Below are 22,583 nucleotides of genomic sequence, written 5' to 3'. Positions count from 1 at the left end.
TGTGGAAAGTTTCATGGCTTTATGAAAAAGTGCACAATTTTTTGGTTTTGCCGCTATACTAATGAGCTATCTGCAGTTCCATTCCTGACACCACAAATGTCCCAACGTGATCCCATGAGTGAGGAAGAAGTCTATTACTCTTGTTTCACGGTAACAATTTTATTGACTTTACGGAGAACTGATTATTTCAAAGATTACAAGTAATTTATACATACAGAAAATTAATCACGTGACATACTTTAGATAATACATAATGATGTAATGAGTAATACAATGTTACTGTCCATGACAGTCTCACCACTGACAGGTATGTCCTTATAGTTGTGTGTGCCAAGCCCTGTTGACCTAAACAGGCTGAAAAGTAACACAGCAGCTCCTCTGAAGTAGGCAAGGGGGTCAGGGCAAAGCTGCTGCAGAAATCTAAGTAATGGCGTTCAGCTGCTCGGTATGTTTTGTGTGAGGAAGGTGCTAGACCTTCAGTAAAGTAGCGTTGAACTGTCGGGTGATCCAACTCTTGCAGATCCAGATGATTTCCTGTGATAGGAGAGACACTAGTGGTGGAGGTACTTGGATGGGTTGGAGGTCTGCTTTAGGCACCTGAGTGAAAAACACGGCCAATTTGACAGTACATCTGCAGCCATATTCTTGATCCGTTGAATGTGTGAAAACACAAACCAAAAAGTTAAATTTTGCTGCAAAGAACACTAGAAGCCTTATAATGTGCATTAAATGGCAGTCACTACTGAAGATAGCATTTAGTACCGCCACTACTGCTCCATTGTCTACCACAAACTCTACTATCTGACCACCCCAGTTGTGGCCAAGTGTGGCTGCTGCTATGACTACAGGAATCAACTCCTTCACTGCAATTGAAAAGGGGGGTAGCCTGGAGGTCCACTGCAGCTGAAACCAGTTAGATTGGGAGTATGCCCCACAGCCCCATGAGCCGAAAGCATCAGAGTGAACTGAACAATCTGGTGCAATTCAATGTCAGAGATGTGAATGCTGGTTCAGGAGTAGAGGAGGATTAGCTGTACATAAGTGTGAGACAAGTGAACATTCTACACTCAGTTTTCCCCATGAACAATCTTCTTTGTGGCAGAAGTTTTAGGAGGCCTGGAGATCTGAAAAGACGCAAGTGTTTAACAGAATAAGTTAAGCCCATCTTTGAACAGAGTGGAGCTGTTCAATGCCAACATTGTCATCAACGGATGAAGAGTGCTCGGGGCCTGAAAGTCCACCTAAAGAAGTGTGTTCCACCAGTGTGACAACAAGTTCTTGTTTCCTCCGTTGTAGTGGAGGAACACATGACCCAAACGGGCAGTGTCAAGACAAGTGATTGTGTGTGTAGTGTGTGTGTGTGTTACATTTTCCACCATATAGACGATAGTATGTAATTATTCACCCATTGCATACTTATTATCTTCAGAGAAAGATGTAGAAAAGATCATGTATAGATGTGCTATTACTAATATAATCACTATCCCCATATTATGTTATTCTGATTCTCCCCCTAAATTATACTGGCAGGTTGTCTTATGTACTAAGGGATACTTTGTGACCTTGACTAAGTGTCTGGATTATATAGGTGTCCTCAAGTGTCACATTAACAGGTTCCAGTGTGCACACTATATTGTGTACACTGGTATACAGGCACCTATCACTATCCACCTGTAGCCAACCGTATTGCCTCTGATATCAGCAAACACTCCCGTGTTCTTGCTCAGTACACAACATAACACACCGACATGTATAGGCAGTCAACATCTTTAAAACTAGCGCACTGTAATGAGGATAAACGAAATTATTTATGCACACTTCCAATCCATGTTACGTAGTTCCACTGTACACGCTATATTGTGTACACTGTTTGTATTCCTTTTCACAGTGAGCTATTGGGAGACGAGCATTACTGCAGCAATTCCATATTTAGTAATGAAGTCAGCATCCATGCTAGTCAGAAATCTTCACTACCATCACTGTCTACTGGGAATAGTAAGGTTGTCATCTGTTACCATGGTGATGTTATTGCTCATTAATACATGTAATGTGTTATCACAGGTCAAGATCTTGATCACTAATCAAAATTGGAATCTGATCAATCACTATGGTTACCTTGTTGCCAGCTCCAATGAGTACTTAGCTTATGTGTTAGAAGGTAACCATGGAGACTGTACTAGAGTAATATACATGTATTGTACATGTTGTTGTATGTTTTGTGTTTAGACTAAAGGTTACTGTAAGGGAGTCAACTTAGAGAATTAGTTTAATGTGTACCTTCAATTTTTGTACAAGTCAATAAAGTACTGTCACATCAGGAGCTGATCATATGAAGTGTATTTCTATTACACTTGTTTGTGTTAAAAGTAGGCAAATCAAGATTATCTTGTTTATTAATATATTGTTTTGTCTAATGGTAACTAACTATTCCTTGACAAGATCTTGCAGAAACAGTAAGAATATGCTAACAATTTGTGTGTTATCAGAGCTTGAAATTATGTTCTGGAAATGCTCTGTCAGACATACTCAATAGTACTGTATAAAAACTTTCTAATAGTATTCAGACATTAGCCAGAAATGGTCAGAAATGGCAGATGATATCTGTCCATAATTTCAGACTCTAGATATGTACCATATAAATTCCCAAGCCACAGCTATCATTTGGCTTTCATTTTAGATTTATTATCATGTTAATATTTCACAGGACAGAATGGTTACATCATTCGGATTATAAAACAATCAAACAGTAATCGAGGTCTCTTGAAGGGAATGACTGGAGCCATCACTGACGTGGCCTTTGCTCATGCTGTATCTAGTTACCTAGCAACCATCAACCAGGGAGTAGTAGGGAGGGAACCTATACGTGTGGAAACTGGAAGAGAAAGGAACGGAAGTCAAGTATCCTTTCCACCACACACTACACTACACACACACACACAACACACACACACACAACACACACTACACTACACACACACTACACTACACACACACTACACTACACACACACTACACTACACACACACTACACTACACACACACTACACTACACACACACTACACACACACTACACTACACACACACTACACTACACACACACTACACTACACACACACTACACTACACACACACTACACTACACACACACTACACTACACACACACTACACACACACACACACACACTACACACACACACACTACACACACACTACACACTACACACACTACACACACTACACACACACACACTACACTACACACACACTACACTACACACACACTACACTACACACACACTACACTACACACACACTACACTACACACACACTACACTACACACACACTACACTACACACACACTACACACACACTACACTACACACACACTACACTACACACACACTACACTACACACTACACTACACACACACTACACTACACACTACACTACACACACACTACACTACACACTACACTACACACACACTACACTACACACACACTACACTACACACTACACTACACACACACTACACTACACACACACTACACACACACTACACTACACACACACTACACTACACACACACTACACTACACACACACTACACTACACACACACTACACTACACACACACTACACTACACACACACTACACTACACACACACTACACTACACACACACTACACTACACACTACACTACACACTACACTACACACTACACTACACACACACTACACACACACTACACTACACACACACTACACTACACACACACTACACACACACTACACACACACTACACACACACTACACACACACTACACACACACTACACACACTACACACACACACACACTACACTACACACACACTACACACACACTACACACACTACACACACACTACACACTACACACTACACACACACACTACACACACACACTACACACACGCACACACACACTACACACACCCACACACACTACACACACACTACACACACACTACACACACACACACACACTACACACACACACTACACACACACACTACACACACGCACACACACACTACACACACCCACACACTACACACACACACACACTACACACACACACACACTACACACACACACTACACACACACACTACACACAAACACTACACACACACACACACACAACACACACGCACACACACACACAACACACACGCACACACAACGCACACGCACACACAACACACACGCACACGCACACACAACACACACGCACACACACCCACACACTACACACACACACACTACACACACACTACACACACACACTACACACACACTACACTACACTACACTACACACACACTACACACACACACAACACACACAACACACACGCACACACACACACACACTACACACACACACACACACACTACACACACACTACACACACACTACACACACAGTACACTACACTACACACACTACACTACACAACACACTACACTACACACACAACACACACACGCACACACATACTACACACCCACACACACGCACACACATACTACACACCCACACACACGCACACACATACTACACACCCACATACTACACACAGACATACTACACACACACATACTACACACACACACATACTACACACACACACATACTACACACACACACATACTACACACACACACATACTACACACACACACATACTACACACACACACATACTACACACACACACATACTACACACACACACATACTACACACACACACATACTACACACACACACATACTACACACACACACATACTACACACACACACATACTACACACACACACATACTACACACACACACATACTACACACACACACATACTACACACACACACATACTACACACACACACATACTACACACACACACATACTACACACACACATACTACACACACACACATACTACACACACACACATACTACACACACACTACACTACACACACACTACACACACACTACACACACACTACACACACACTACACACACACACACACACTACACACACTACACACACACACACACTACACTACACACACACTACACACACACTACACACACACTACACACTACACACACACACTACACACACACACTACACACACGCACACACACACTACACACACCCACACACACTACACACACACTACACACACACTACACACACACTACACACACACTACACACACTACACACACACACACACACTACACTACACACACACACTACACACACGCACACACACACTACACACACCCACACACTACACACACACACACACTACACACACACACACACTACACACACACACTACACACACACACTACACACAAACACTACACACACACACACACACAACACACACGCACACACACACACACGCACACACACAACGCACACGCACACACAACACACACGCACACGCACACACAACACACACGCACACACACCCACACACTACACACACACACACTACACACACACTACACACACACACACTACACTACACTACACTACACACACACTACACACACACACAACACACACAACACACACGCACACACACACACAACACACACGCACACACACTACACACACACACACACACACTACACACACACTACACACACACTACACACACACTACACACACTACACTACACTACACAACACACTACACTACACACACAACACACACGCACACACACGCACACACATACTACACACCCACACACACGCACACACATACTACACACCCACACACACGCACACACATACTACACACCCACATACTACACACCCACATACTACACACAGACATACTACACACACACATACTACACACACACACATACTACACACACACACATACTACACACACACACATACTACACACACACACATACTACACACACACACATACTACACACACACACACACATACTACACACACACACATACTACACACACACACATACTACACACACACACATACTACACACACACACATACTACACACACACACATACTACACACACACACATACTACACACACACACATACTACACACACACATACTACACACACACACATACTACACACACACACATACTACACACACACACATACTACACACACACATACTACACACACACATACTACACACACACATACTACACACACACTACACACACACACACACTACACGCACACTACACACGACACGCACACTACACACGACACGCACACTACACACGACACGCACACTACACACGACACGCACACTACACACGACACGCACACTACACACGACACGCACACTACACACGACACGCACACTACACACGACACACACTACACACACACACACACACACACACGCACACACACAACAGGTTTAGTGATATAATCAGACCTTGGAATTACACAACACACACGGACAGACAACTTACCAGTATGTAGTTCAATATAAGCAGATAACAAGATAGCTTTAGCATGGAGTGGTCCATTCCTCTGTGGCAATGGTAGACAAGCACAAGCTTGTAGTAGAGCCTTCCTAGCCTTCTCCATCTCCTTCCTCACACAACACACACTAGCAATGTTCATTAATACACTAGCTCTACAATGGTTGGGACTAGTATCTACACCACCACCAGTAGCAGCTACCAGCACACAACAATTATCATAGTTACTAGTGATACTGGTGGTCACTAACCAGGGGTGGTCCCCTCAGGATGGTCATTGTTCAGTAGGTCCATTGTGAGGTGTTGTATGGCTTCACCAGTCATCCCCAATAATATACAACACTCAGCACCATACAAGTGAGCTAGTAACCTAATAATATTATGATATTCAATTATGAAAGAAACATCATATTATCTAGTTAGCCATAGCTAGCTTGGGCCATAATTCAAGACAACACTAAACAAATTCACACACTTTAATGAATGTTCATGTCTAGTAACAACAGTATCAACCCTGACAGTGGACCATTGACACTGCCAGCTAATCTGATTCACATTGTAACACCTTGTCTCTCTCTTCTTCCCCCCTCCCACCTATACACACTCAGACACACCCACACAACAAACTCACATACAAACTCATCATAGAATATCAAACTACGAGACTGAAACTAGCTCCTCCTCATTTGGTGAGTCGTTCAACAACCTAAGTCTCACACCCTCTCCCCGGACCCATTAATAGGGGATGATATCAATGACATAACTAGACAGATGCTAAAAGCATTGTGGGGCGAGCCTTATCTATAGCTAAAAGACTTGTATAGCTAGCTATACACATTAGGGATGCAACAATACAGGTAAACACCCTAATTGCATATTGTCTTTATTGCATTCCACACCATGACTTTCTCGTAAAGTAACACTGAGAAATGAAGAATTATGTTGACATGCAATTTAGATGGCTATCAACACAGCCTCACTTAGTTTATTGAAAGTACTTAATACACAGTTCTTTGATAAACTTAATGTGTTACAAATTAAAGATACATGCATTTAACACCCATCAACAGTCCTATTTTACCCGGCAGCACCTTGCTTCCCTCTGTTCATCAGATTCTGTTCCACGTGTACGCCGATCTTGCTGTCTTCTGGTAAGCCTTTGGTGTTCATCCACGTTCTCGCGTCTAATTCTTTCATATTGTCTTCGCCTAGCCAACCTACAGTAGTATTTTCGAAAGGCACAGGTAGCAAGCTGCACTTAGTGCATGTACCGGCTATTTGCGTTTACAAACCTTGCTTGTCTTTCCTCCTCGGTTTCTCTCTCTCTTCTGAGCCTATCGCGCTCCCTTCTTCTTCTGAGCCTTTCTTCTCTCTGTTCTGCACTTTCAACACTCGCCATGGTCACATCGCGCCACGTGCAATAAAAGTGACCACTGTAAATTTTTGGAAACTGAATGTGACGGCCCCGACTACCAACAGTGTGGGATTTTCCGTGTTCTTTGCGTAAACGTTTGGAAATGCAAAAGTCGTACGACGGTCCAATGGAGTACTAACGGTGTGGGACTTTCCGTGTTCTTTGCGTAAACGTTTGGGAATGCAAAAGTCGTACGACGGTCCAATGGACTACTAACAGTGTGGGACTTTCCGTGTTCTTTGCGTAAACGTTTGGGAACGCGACGATCGTACGGTCGAATAGACTACTGTAATTGTGGGACTCGCTCAGGCTCGCCCCAAATATTGACGATATTTCAAGAATAAGCAATACCAATAAGCAAACACACACACACTACACACACACACTACACTACACACACACACTACACACACACACTACACACACACTACACACACACACACACCATTATAATAATCTTACATGTTCCTGTTCTCTGCTTGGTACTTGTCAGTTAGAGATTACAAGTATCAGGTACAAGAAGGTTTAATAGTGTAGTTTAACTAACAAAGTTGTTCTGATCTTATCAGAATGCCAACATGACTGTGAGATTATATGATCAATGCCCTACTATAGTGTAGTTGTACAGCATGTCTCTTGTCACTTGTGAGATTTCCTTAACTGAACCTCCAGGGTACAGTTGTTGTTACATGTTACCCCAAGCAACAATGCCGACACGTTGGTGGAGCATAGACTAGTGTGGTGTCTGTATGTCATGTCTTGTGCCATGAACAATGATGATACTGAACACTTGTTTGCTGTAGCCTTAGGGAAGAGTGTAAGTGTGTTTGTGTTATTGTGCAATCAAGAATTGATCATGGTATCATCTCTTGATACAAGTGTCTGTATGTAAACTGTACCATATATTTTAAGGAATACAAAATTTGGGAATATATGCTAATGTTTGCTAACTCCTCTGTGTGCTTGTTAAATGTATGTGTTAAAGTTAAAGCACCACCATGTGTGTGTACGGAAAATACACTACAAGGGGGTGTGTTGAGAAGCTAATACAGCACAAGGCAAAGCCGAGTGCTGTATTTGCTTTGAGACACCTCCTGAGTGATGTATTTTAAGACACTTCCTGAGTGCTGTATTTTAAGACACTTCGTGGTCATCTGGTTTGTAGCAATTTCCTATAGTACTCAAACCACTGCAAGTTTTGGTGATCAGGATATCAGTAAGTGTCTAACTAATTTATTTCTAGTCGTAGAACGAACTAATAAGATTAGTTTGGCTAGTTTTAGTGATTTACAATGTCACGCACATGATCAATCGTGCTGTCTTAGTGGAGTCGTGTTTAAATAGCTTCGTAATCAGACGATCAGTAAATGTTTATACAATCCATAAAGCGAACTGGTAGGATTAGTTTGGCTAGTTTTAGCGATTTAGAGTATCGCACATGTGGGGTTGTGTTTGTAACATTCCTTAAATATATTCTCCGCATAACTGTTCTGTATGACTCATACAGTACAGTTATGCAGCTAATAAGTAGTGTATAGACAACAGAGTACACGGCATCGCTTTGATCCTCCCACGCACAGTACAATATATAAATATAAAAGATTTAAAGTATTTCGTATCATATTATGTAAAAGGTGGATCAGTGATTGTTGACAGTTGTAGAGTTTCAGATTGTATAACTACATACATTAGCTCTGATCTACAAATCTAACCAACAGATAATGTTTAGACCTCTTGTATACAATCCTCTGATAAGTGCATTAACTATTGAATTCCATATGATTTCTGTTTAGTAAATATAATATACAATATAGACATAAGATTCATCATTTTTCGACTTTATTCAACTTGTTAAGAAGTGAAGTTTGATTAGCTGGTTGTGTTGAGTTGATACGTCTAATGGCAACATTTGGGTATCGATCAAATAATTGTTAGCCAGATCCTTACTACACCAGATACAGTAATACCATATAGTAAAATAAAATTTGGCAGTAAAAAGGCAAAACCTTCTATTGAAAAATTGGCAGAAAAAAACTTTAGTGACACCTTATCTGATCAAACAAATGATAGATTATAAAGGAACACATAAGTACACTATCTCTTCATGAAAGTTGCATGTGCAAGTGTGCCATTCACTGGTGTTACCGTATAGCGGGTTTTTATCGCAAGGACTTTAATCTCACGTTTTGGGCACTTTGCAATATTAAATTTTGCGACATTTTATCACGTGGAGTTTTGTTTATCGCAAGATTTTTAGTGCCTGTAAAACTGTCGTGTTCAACAACAAACCAGGTACTTGTTTGTACATAACAGCTTGCTAATTGTTTTGTAATGACTGGATCAGTTGCTTGTTCCCCTACACAACACTTGTTTCTTCACCAAACATCGCTGAACGCGGCTGCCCTACCTGTTTCCTAGTGAATTTCAGGTGCCTACATCAATTCATCCAAAGAGAACAAATTTTACTGCTTTCCATCTCATACTGAACACTTTTTACAAGTAATAAATTCACATGAGGAATTTAATGTAGCAAATTTGTCACCTCGCCAGATTAAGTGTCGCATAATTTTATTTTCACAAGTAAATTTGTCCGCGAAAAAACCCACTTTACGGTATTATGAATGTTGAAAGCATTGTTTAATTTTACGGCGAACCTCATACTCTGGTGCAGGGATTCCGTGCTCAGGTTATCATGTATATACCAGAGTATTTGGTCATATTCCTCATGTGATGATGAACTGTTCTTTCTTATCTGTTGGTAGCTAGTAGTTTAAAATATTGCAGGACTGATTTCAAAAGTACAACGTGGTCTTGCTATATCAGCTCATGTGACTGCTAACTGCTAAAATAAATTGGCGGAAAAATTGAAGTTTTATTTGCCAAAGTTTTACGCCAAAGTTTTGTTCTATATAGTACTGTATATTGTGGATAATGAAGGTTTGGGCTTTCCTGTTCAAGCTATCACCCTAAACCATATTTCCATCATGACAACTTGGTGGTATTGGTTAGGCATAATCAAACCTAATCATTCCTTCAGCCAAACACTTCCAACTAGGGATGAAAAATCATTCAGTTATCATAATAATGATGATTATTATGTCAGCAATAATTGACATTATCTAATTTGTGTTAATTAGTGATAATTGAAATTGGCAATTATCATGTAATAATTGAGGAATTTTTAAAAGTAATAATCATCCGTCTTAAAATATTTTGTCATTTAGTTGAATATTTTAGTGTTTTTTGGTACAGTGGTTAAGTGGACAATAATCGTAATAATCGTGATAATCGTGATAATGGCTCATGACAATAACAATATGACAGAAATATCAATTCCACCCATTGCTACTTCCAACAAGTTTTTATTGAATTGAGTTTCTACTGACTACATGACGAATATAGCAGTTAACTGACTAACTGGATGTTGCAAGCATAACTCGATTATAGTTAAGACTGTGGGCTTGATTTCTTCACTGTTCGAGACTCTTTCACAAACTGGAGCAGCTACAATCATGTATCATGGACTTTATGTTTGCTTTTTATGCGTAAGTGTTGATTTAGAGACAGTACGTTTTATCAGTTACAGATGAATTTATTCTATTACTTCTCATCAGTTGTAATATAACAGGCAGAGCGTAAGTGAAAATGAAGCCATGTCACTTTTAGTAATTGATTGTCGAAGTGTGTATTCAGTTGCAATTACTTTATAATGTGTCTGGTATCATTCTTTCCTTTGTTGTGGTATGTTCTGGTTCACTAGTAATGAATTATGTTTTTACAAAAAAAAATCATACAAAAATTTAGAAATTTATATTTGAGTAGGGACCATAGAAATAAAAAGCAATGAAATAAGGGAGGCCATCTACACCTGCAGGTATACTAGTGGACATTTAATCCTATATGTGACTGAAGTAGAGCTGGAGGCATTGATAATATACATGAACATGGATTGGAAACTACATTAATTTTTTTCGTCTATCCTTGGTACGGTCACGTGATATTCACCGGGAGTAGCTACTAGCTAGACTAGTGAGGATGTGTAGAATATAACTACTCTCAAAACAGTTAGCTTGTGTTAGACAGTAGTTGAGAGTAGATAGTATGCAGGTTTATAATATTTTAAGTGGTTCATTTGTGAATGGCTACTTCTCTGCTTCCCAAAGTTATTTTTCTTGAAGCATTGGTAGGGCTACCTAGCAGGAAAGAACTACTGATAGAATCTCCTAGAGCCCACATTGCATAAAGAAATTTGCTGATGAACTTCTGGCTACATTACAAAAGGAAGACACTGAGATATGGGCAAAATTTCACATATTTGCAACTGAATTGTGTACAGTATTGGAGTCAGCGATGGAATCTTCTGCACCATCAACCATGACTAAATTAAGAGAGCAGTTATGGATATGATATGCTGGACTAAGGAAAAATACACTACCACCATTGTGGAGTGGATCTGTAGAAAGTATCAATTGTAGCACACACACTGGTGAGCCATTATTAACGGAACTGATGAATGAGAGCATTGTAGATAATTTGATAAAGAAAGCACTCCCTGTGTTGGAAGTGCCAAGAGTTACACAGTCTGTTGAGCTGAGCGAAGATGAAGAGAAGATCTTACGATATGCATGCGGTTATGTAAGTATGAAATTAAGGCCAAGGTATTCAAAGTTTAGTGATGACAAAGCAGCTCAGTTTGTCGAGTGTCTAGACAGAACGAGGCATGACAACGATGAGGGTCCCACAATATCATTTTTAGATTACACTAGAGAATTGGTGCACAAAATCAATAGAGGAGAGTTATTATGGTGTGTGATAATACCTACCAATTCTTTGTTTCTTTAGAACTAGCCACTAGTAATGAACTTCCTGATCACTTATTAAGAACAGCAGTGTCCAGTGTATCACCAACAGAAGAGGGAGTGTCAACTCTTGTGCAATCTATTTGCAGCAATGAAGATGTTCTTTTTCGGTGGACTTTTGTAGATGTTGAAGGTGAAGACGTGAACCAAGAGCTGCTAGAACACATTGTAAAGTTATGGATAACTGTATGGAGTTTTTCATTGTCAAGGACATGTATGGAAGATTACAAAGGAGCTGTAACAGCAACAACACAGAAAAGTCTACGGAAGCAACTGAAACAGACTAAACAGTTATATTGTATTCAGTAGTGTATATAAACAATATTTACATGTTATATAATATACAATCATTTGTATTTGCTCTTCCTGTTTGGAAGTTGTGTCTCATCTACAATGAAATCAATACTCTTTCTGGTCCTCTTGCAGTTCCCCCGTATTGGGTCAAGAGCTGCCGACCCTTGTACTCTCAGTGATATAGTGGAATCATTAAAATGTTGTACTGTGGGATTGTCATTGTGTCCACCTTTTGCCTTATCTGACCAAACAATGCCTCCACCATATCCTGATTGAACTGTTCTGGATACAGAAATTTACTCCTAGCTGCTTCAAAAGAAATGGTGCTATTTGCAGTGTTGGGAGTAACGCGTTACTTATGTAACGCGTTACGTAATATTATTACTTTTGTGATAACAAAGTAATATAACGAAATACGCTATGAAAACAGGTAATATAACGCAAGATACTTTACTTACAAACGTAACGCGTTACCTAAGTAATATAATTACTGTAACGAGTCTAATATGACGTAATATTATTACTAAAAGTAACGAAGTTACTGATCTCGTTAGTAATCCTCTGAATAACGCCTGACCACAACGAAGTAACAAGGCCTACTGAATGAAGCTTATTCACTAGCTTCTTACTTATAACCAAGATTTGCATATTGTCCAACAAGGCAATCATGTCACGTGATAAGGTGGTAGTTTCACACGTGACAGCTTACGGCTGTGGACACAAAGTAATATAATATGTAATATTATTACAGTTACTTTATTTTATGGGTAATATGTAACTGTAACTAAATAGTTCAGTTGCAAGTAATATGTAATATGTAACTAGTTACTTTTACAAAGTAACTTGCCCAACACTGGCCATTTGCATAAAAGACTTCACTGTTTTACAAACCGTATACATGACCTGTGAACATTCAACTCTCCATTAACCTGGTATGTGCAATCCCTCGTTGGTTTCTTGGCTTAAGATCATGCATTCTTTTGTGAAGCCTTGCTGCTTTGCTACACTTTCTTTCAAATATCGATCTTCATACTATAAGGGTTTCTCACTTTGTGTGTGGTAGTCATGGGTTTTGCAGTGTCAGGATTTAATTCACAGCTGCAAGCTAACTTTTGCATCCTGAGAAATTTTCAATTTTGTGATGCTCCATCCCCAGTGACAGATATAACCTTACCAGTCCAGGTTTCTTACTACTTCCCAATCTATGGGGAATTATAAATCTGCAGTAACTCCATCTGTGGGGTAGTATGCATACGGAAATCGAAGGTAGATAAGGAGTCCTCACACCAGGAATGTCATCGTATGGCTTGCCACAGGCATTGGTTGGATGGAGTGATCAGAAAGTGAGTTTTTAAATTTCACAAGAGTGTTATTAGTGGGTCCAAAACCTACAATCTTATTTGACAAAATGTGCGTAGTCTTGTAGGGTGTGATCTGTAGGAAGAACCAGTACATGTCTAAGAACATCGTATAATGATCCTGAGAGCATACGCAAATGCAGGCACCACCTGATAATCATGGGGTGTCAACGTCGCTGTGTGGGGTGTTTTGAAAGATTAAAGACTTGCTGGTTTCAAAATAATTGATGGAAACTGTTGTGCTGGTATTTCTTGTCAATATCTTCTGAGTGGTCTCTAATAGCCCTCCATGAAGTCCATCATCTACAGTAACAGTCAACTTGTCATGTGATACTTTAATCTTTTTTAGCAACCATGTATACAATGTGATGCTCACTAGAATGAGGTGTATTCCATGATTAAGGGTAATTCAATGTTATTGAGGTCTTCAAATAGCCCAGAGTCCTCTGAATTGTTAGTAGTCATGGGTGGAATATTCTTACGTATCTTCTTTGTTCTTTGCAGCTTGGGTGGACATCCAACTGAATATACTCTTGTGGTCTGACACTTTCATGGTATTTATTTGTTCGTCCAATTCTCCTTTTCCTACTCATAATTCCTATTGAATTAGTTTGAAGAGAATTACACTAAACTATTCCCATACAGCTATTGCACTAGTATCTAATGCTCTAATGCTATAATGTGTAGAGCTCTGGAGTTCACTGTCATTGTATTAAAATTACAAAACTACACATAGCATATTTATTAATATGTACAAATTAAAACATTATTCAGTTATTGTATGTAGCCATTTGCATGACAAATTGGGTACACATGATAGAATACCTTAATGAGAGCTATTTCTTAAAACCAGATGCTTTTTAAAATTACAAAGCTGTAAGAAGTGTTAGCTTCTTACAATTAATACTTACCAGCATATGTCAGTAGTACTGCGCTGCTCCACACAACCACATTCTCCAACAAGGGTGGGGAATACCCTTACTGTGTACTACACTAGTTGGTAGTTTGTCACCTATTAAGTGACTAAACCACAACTGTTTATACCATTGTTTCATTAACAACAAATTGGCACACCGTAACGACGATAGGGCACAGTGAGTGAATACATTTTAACGCATATTTCCTATCCATGTTACATATATTTCCGTGATCTGTAAAGTTACTGCAGTAGGGATTAGATGTCCACTAGCATAACTAGAGGTGAAGATGTCTTCCCTTGTTTCATTGCTTTTTATTTCTGTAATCTCAAATGTAACATTTCTATACTTGTACAGTTTAGCTGTTGTTGTAGTAATCTGATAAGATGGTACAATGGGCTGGTGTTGTGTTGAGTAGATAGTGATGGAGTATTGGTAATATCAATAGTGTGGTCTCCTTGATAGCTAGCTACTAGTACTGATCTAGTATACTGACTAGACCACACTACTACAAACAATATGATGAACATCTTGGTGTAGTTGTAGTGTAGGGTAGTTGCTGCTGCTACTACCATAATGTTAGCTCCTTCCTAGTTGGGTAACGTTCAAGTGATATCAAGCTTGTAAGTACCTCTGACATACGCCGCTTATCGTTGCTGCTATTGATCCAGAAGTACAATTCTTCTCAAAGTTTCTTCTACTATTACAAATTCTCCTGCTAATCTGATTCAATCAGTTACTATATCATATAACATGTTCTGTTCTCCTTTATAGTGGAAGTACCGGGATTTATTTCATAGTTCCTTTGAAGCCGTATAAGAGATAAACAGTACTACAAGCTCGATCATCAATAGTTAGGAGCATATATATGAACATATATCATGATATAGAACTAACTGTAACATTTACAAGACAAACATATACATACTCTTCATTGTAAGTTTAAGTATATGTTAGATACCCACTGGAGGTTTTTTAGTATGGTTGACAACCCGAGGGCGCGGTTTGGTCACCGAGGCGTGGTATTAATTATTGACTGAAGCGCATCCAAGGTCACTAATTAATGCCTGCCGAGGTGCCAAACCAAGCACGAGGGTTTCAACCCTCGTGCTTGGATCTCTCAATGGCGTACAGTGGCTCATTGTGTTGCCATGAATTTGTGAAAAAGTAGAGTTTTGTGCAACGTGTGTTTCTGTGTTTGAGAAGGAAGGAGAATTCACTGAAGAAAGATATTTGTTTTGTCATTGCAACATAAACAAACTTCTGTAACTCAGAAACCCTGGAGAAGGATTATTGAACTCCCTATAAACAGGTAGTGCTCATTCACCCACCAGTTGGGCAATAGAAATTTGCTTATAATTTCTTTTAGAACTTGTTCTTCTTCCCCATTGTTTTTAAATGTGTTTTATTACAGAAGTAATATTGTGCGTAGATTCAATGCTTTTCCCAAATCAGTTAGAGACTCTCCCTCATACAACTCTTAATCACATGATGATTACATCATATGATGTCATTATTTATTAGGTCAACTATTTTGCCACATGTGCACTAGTGTGTGTGATAGTTGCTATGGTGTCCATATATGCTGGAGCATTGTCCACACAGACAGAGCTATGGTGAGTCACACCCACTATTGTTATGAGCTGATCTGAGCCCCTCCCCTTAGTGTGTGCACGTTGGATGGGGTGGCATTAAAAGGAGCCAGTGACATGTTTAAGTGTCCAAAGATTAAACGAGGATTTTGCCACACCCCTCTGGACAGTTTAGAAGAACCAGTGAACAACACTTGTAGTCCTGACAACCCGGCATTGCTTGAGGCATTTCGTAACACACGTTTTGTGTTTGACAACACATCACTGGACATGTTAGACTGGGTGTCCAGTGAGCCCCAGTGTAGTGTAGGTATTCCCGGGATATCCCACACTTCAACTATAATGGAGAATGGTTGATCACATTATCTTGAGCAGACAGAGGTCCACCCTGGTGTAGAGGGGGTGGGGCTACAACTGTCTGCACAAGTGACATCATCCTTCTTCATTCTCATTAGTATCTTCTTCCCTTCTGTGACTGGTGAGTGTGTGTCTGTATGTGTGTATGTCCTATGTGTACAGTGTGTATGTGTATAAGGCAGCATAACCAAGTGGTTAGCCTGGTAATCGAATGGTTCAAGTACCCCTGTATAATCAAAAGGTTCCAGGTTCGATGCCCAGTTGAGCAAGAATCTTTACTAACATTCCACCAGTCTACCCAACTGTATAATGGGGAACTGGTGACCTGGTGTCAACTGGGGAAGCATATGCCCAACTGTACTTGTCTGGCTTGGGATTGTTGTGGAACTTTTGGTTCCACAACCTCTACCCATGAAACTTGTAGAGTCACTTGAGTGACTGAGTGGTACACAGGTAAACCAGTGCTGGATCACTGGGTGACAATAGCTGTGTTTCACATGTTTGCTAGAGGCTGTGCGTAGGTGTGTGGACGACTTGCTGTGGGTAAGGCTGGTGGTATCAGTGGTCTGTTGCCTGATGTTTTAAAGTGTTGTGGTAGGCCATTATTGGAATATATCCTCAAGTTGTTTCAGACTGTTTGGGAGGAGAGATGTGTGTCCTCAGAGTGGAGAGATGCTCTGCTTGTCCCTGTGCCGAAGAAAGGAGACTTTTCCTGTTGTGATAACTGGAGAGGCGTTAGCTTCTTGGATGTGATGGGCAAACTGTTTGCTGGGGTGCTGAATGATAGGCTGCAGTTGGTGGTGGAAGAGACAGTCTCAGATTCTCCGTGCGGGTTCAGGCCTGGCAGAGGTTGTGTTAACATATATTCTGTGTTCGTCAGCTAGTAGAAGGCAATTGAACATATTACTAAAGTGTTTTTGCTGTTTGTTGACTTGCATAAGGCCTACGACTCTGTACCCAGAGCAGCTCTTTGGTGTGCATTGCAGAAGTATGGCGAAGTATGGTAGTTGGTGAAGTTAGCTGTAGGATTACACAAGCATCTAGAGCTTTTGGTAGTCTCTGTATTCACAGCATCAGATTTGACGTTGGAGACCAAGAGGATGGTATATAGATCTGTAGTGTTGGGAGTGTTGTTATATGGTGCTGAAACTTGGGCCCCCACCCAGGAGCTGGTTAGTAGGTTAGACAGGTTTCACTGACAATGTGTTCGTTCAATCTTGGGTGTTGGCAGATCTATTCAATGGAAGGAACACCTTACTACTACTGAGCTGGTTAGTAGATTTGGTATGGTAGAGAGTATTGGTGACTTACTAATACAGTGCAGGCTAAGATGGTTGGGACATGTTGCTAGAATGTCAGCAAACAGACACCCGAAGAAGCTGTTATTTGGTTGGTTCCCTCAGAAGTGTCCTGCACATGGTACTAAGCTTCACTGAAGGGACAAGGTCCGTCAGGACTTGAAGAAGTGTGGGATAGATGAAACATCATAGTATAAGGAAGCTCAGGATTGTACCAGATGGCGTTCACTGTGTACTAGGGTTGGGCGATATTAAAAATTTCCTCCCACGGTTATTGTGGAGCTTATTATCACGATTATTGCAAATATCACGGTATTGAAATGAACTATAACAAGTAGCTACACTCAAAACTGTTTACACAATATAATGCATGGGTGAACTTTGTTTACCAGCTAACTAGGAGTTTGGAAAAACTTATAGAGCATGGAGTGCCTATAAATTTTGAAGGAGAGATAGCTAGTTTCTATCTATGTATATAGCTAGCAGATAATTTACTAAGGCTAACTAATGTTAAGCCAGAATTTTTATCCCACAATCCCAGAAGTGCTGTATCCAGTACATGTGCCTCGCCTAGCGTGTATTCTAATAATTAGCTTTCCTGTAGTAGTGCATGGGTTAGGCTTGTTTGCTAGTACAAGGAGGCTGTAATACTGATTGACAAGTACAATATGGTGGGTTCCGTACAAAATGGCACTAAAAGGGGTTCATTTCCTACACTACTATAGGGGAGATTTAGTGCCACAAGCACTAAATCTTCCCTGCAGTAATGTAGGAGATGAATTATGCTCAACACTAAATCTTCCCTACATTAGTGTAGGAACTATATTGTGCTCCAGGCACTAAATCTTCCCTACATTAGTGTAGGAGATGAATTGTGCTCAACACTAAATCTTCCCTACATTAGTGTAGGAACTATATTGTGCTCCAGGCACTAAATCTTCCCTACATTAGTGTAGGAGCTATATTGTGCTCCAGGCACTAAATCTTCCCTACATTAGTGTAGGAACTATATTGTGCTCAGGCACTAAATTCTATTGAAGTGATCATAGTGAATTGTTGCTGTTTTAGTTGCAATACTTCAACTGCTTGTACTTTATTTTCCATACAACCTCATAACAGCCTTCTACCTTTGATGCTAAGGCAGTAGTACCCTTTGATTCCTGGTATAACATATTGTAAACATGTGACTATGGGTTATAGTAGTTTACTTAGTTTTAAAAATGAGAGTTTAGTACTTCTTGTAAGTATGCATATTTATCACTATAGCAACTTCTTTGCATATAGGTCTGCTTCTTTCTTGGATAAATAATTTAATGTTGCATGGAATCCCATGGTTGATTCTTGCTATGCGTATATATATACAAATATAAATGGAGTTGCACTTATGGACCTTATCCATGATGTCACAAGACACATAAAGGCCAACATAGTTGGGACAGCAGGATTACGGTTACATAGAAACCATTTAAATTAACTAATACAAATTAGCATTTCATGAAATACTAATTACATAATAATACTAATTACATAATAATTGTAATTACTGCAAAATATGAAATGGTTACTAAGGAATGCTCAACTTGCAATATAGTTAAACCCACAAATGCATGAGGAGAAGTATAGCTTGGTTAATGTGTTTTCAAAGAAAACTATTCAGCCCTGGTGTTCATACACATACTAGCTGGACACGCCCTCAATTCCAACTCAAAGTGCTACGCTATTCCTAGTAACTCAGGAAGCTGGTAGTGTAGTTTTGTCACTTTAAACACCCATAGAACCCACAACAAAACGTTCACAAAGTTTTAGAAAGCTGCCATGCCTAAACTGCCTTAGAGCAAGAGCAAAACTTACCTGACTATATAGGCGCTTAATACCGTACACTGGGAAACTTTGACGAAGGGAAACTTTGACGAATCAAAGTGAATTCGTCAAAATTTATTTCGTCAACATAAAATAAGTGCCCAGGTTCTTATTGGTGATTTCAAACAATTCGTCAAAGCTTATTTCGTCAACTTTGCCTAAGAGCAGATTCATCAAAGTTTACCCTCGTCAAAGTTTGCCGGTGTACAGTATAGTTCTTATGCTGCCTCCATTTCTAACACATAGACTGCTTTTGACACAAAACCATTAGCTCACATGGGTGCAGACAGACACACATGTACACGCATGTACGTTTCTTTCTGGAAATAATTATAGTAAACCAGGCGTGCGCCCAGCCTGCAGTGCCAGGTGCATGCCTGCAAATTGCACGGGGAACAGTAGGGAAGAACAATCACACCTTGGGCCAAGATGGCAATCTCTAACCTTATGTCGGACATCAGCACATGGTTCACAGTAATGATGTGCACATTGTTTACAGAATACTTCTGCCAATTCACCACAGTTTTTACATTCTGTATCTACAGAAGTTGTTATATTACATGCATAATACTGTGGGTATTTGAATTCTCACTTCTTGTGCTCAAATTCTCTTCTGTGGTTGTGAGCTGCCTTGAATATTGGTCACTTACAAATGCGCTGGCCTCTTCAATATCTGAACATTCCATTTTATCACTAGCATACAGGCTTGTAGTGTAGAGGCTACTATTTTCTTCATTGTCAATCTCCATCATTGTTTAATATTCGTAAGCAGCATGAAGCTGCATGCTAGCAACTGACCAAGGTAGGAGACTGAGTAGTAATGCACTACCTGCTTTTATATGCAACGCTGGGTATACTTGTAAGACTAGCTTTAAAACCAGTACAACTGGATAGTGGACTGGTATTACCAATTGTAAAATACCAACATCTTTCAAGGAGTAAACAGGGCACAGAGAAATATTTTTAGCTAATACCAACACCTTTCTCTGCCAGACATGTCAACTAGCATTCAAGGAGTAAACAGGACACAGAAATATTTTTAGCTCTAAACAAGGTGGAGTGTTAATAATGAAGGATTATTTTATGAAGTATTATTTTATGAAGTATTATTTTATGAAGTATTATTTTATGCCTACTACATTGTAGGGAATAATTAGTGCTTCTTTGAACAATATTTTGCCTACTACATTGTAGGGAACATTTAGTGCACCTTAGCACTAAATCTTTCCTACATATAAGGGCAAGAAATAATATTTGAGTATAGTGCTTCATCCCACATGTATTATAGGGGAGATATAGTGCTCAGTGGCACTAAATCTTGCCCATATATATAGGAGCAAAAGTGCATTTAGTGCCATTTTATCTGGACCCAATATGGTGTTGTTAACATGTGTAAGTGTGTAGCTGCAGCTGTATTCCCGCTATGATATTGCAATAAGCTATGATATTGCAATAACAACTGGTATGGCGGTTTTTCAAAAACAAGGTGGTATTGGTTATTGCCAGCTGTAATATCACCTTGTTACCATCATACCAGTATATCGCCCAACCTTACTGTGTACTTATGGACTAGATAAACATGTGATGGCGCCACCTTTAAGCAAGCCATTTATTTGTGCCACCTGCCATCACTCATTTAGGAGAACACAAGATATTGCAAGGCATAAGTGTACCACCACTCGTCCTCATCAAAGATAAGAGGAAAGAGTGACCACATCCCTTGATGGCTGGTTTCGAGTCAAGTGTGTGTGTGTGGTGTGTGAGTGCGTGCATGCGTGCGTGTGTGCATGTGTGTGTGATATGGTGCAAGTATTGTGTCTCCACAAGTCTGTCAGTGTGTTTGTCCTCTCCACAGGAATAATGGCTGGCTCCAATAGGTCAGGTGATCTCAAAGATGCTCAGAAGTCAATTCCCATCGGCACAATTGCTGCCATCCTAACCACTTCACTGATTTGTATCCTTACAGTTCAGTATATCGAACAACTGACTGATAGTATTTCCCTTAACTCAGGATCACTAGACATCACATGTGTTGTCTTGTTTGGAGGAGCTGTGGCTGGATTTGCATTAAGAGACCAGTAAGT

The 22,583-nt window shown here is 40.0% G+C and overlaps 2 protein-coding genes across 12 annotated transcripts in view; one reads left to right on the top strand and one right to left on the bottom strand.

Moving 5' to 3' along the window:
* Positions 1-22,583, top strand: part of LOC136265077 (solute carrier family 12 member 4-like) — a 52,079-nt gene that overhangs the window by 5,047 nt on the left and 24,449 nt on the right. For 3 of the 11 annotated variants that reach the window (XR_010705375.1, XM_066059864.1, XM_066059855.1), the window contains exons 2-9: positions 1,889-1,995; positions 2,062-2,158; positions 8,637-8,781; positions 16,917-17,008; positions 17,059-17,462; positions 22,140-22,241; positions 22,355-22,453; positions 22,520-22,577. Coding sequence is in view for 10 of the 11 variants with exons in the window: in XM_066059864.1 (XP_065915936.1) it covers positions 22,223-22,241; positions 22,355-22,453; positions 22,520-22,577 (176 nt within the window). In the remaining variant the exon portion in view is untranslated. Of the gene's footprint in view, positions 1-1,888; positions 2,001-2,061; positions 2,159-8,623; positions 8,782-16,916; positions 17,009-17,058; positions 17,463-22,139; positions 22,252-22,354; positions 22,454-22,519; positions 22,578-22,583 lie in introns of those variants that run through there. The other 8 variants (XM_066059856.1, XM_066059859.1, XM_066059857.1 and 5 more) reach the window with 8 other exon arrangements.
* LOC136265080 (CCR4-NOT transcription complex subunit 10-like) lies at positions 2,707-8,258 on the bottom strand. Its single transcript, XM_066059869.1, has 5 exons — positions 7,843-8,258; positions 7,642-7,767; positions 6,802-6,920; positions 6,539-6,748; positions 2,707-2,872 (listed from the first exon to the last, which is right to left on the bottom strand). The coding sequence occupies exons 1-5, from the start codon at positions 7,947-7,949 to the stop codon at positions 2,817-2,819; spliced, it is 618 nt and encodes a 205-aa protein (XP_065915941.1). The 5' UTR covers positions 7,950-8,258; the 3' UTR covers positions 2,707-2,816.

This window comes from Dysidea avara, chromosome 8 (genome assembly GCF_963678975.1).
Source record: "Dysidea avara chromosome 8, odDysAvar1.4, whole genome shotgun sequence".
In the NCBI taxonomy this organism is placed as follows: domain Eukaryota; kingdom Metazoa; phylum Porifera; class Demospongiae; order Dictyoceratida; family Dysideidae; genus Dysidea; species Dysidea avara.
Note: the sequence above shows the minus strand (reverse complement) of the source record. Positions and strands in the feature narration are given on the sequence as shown.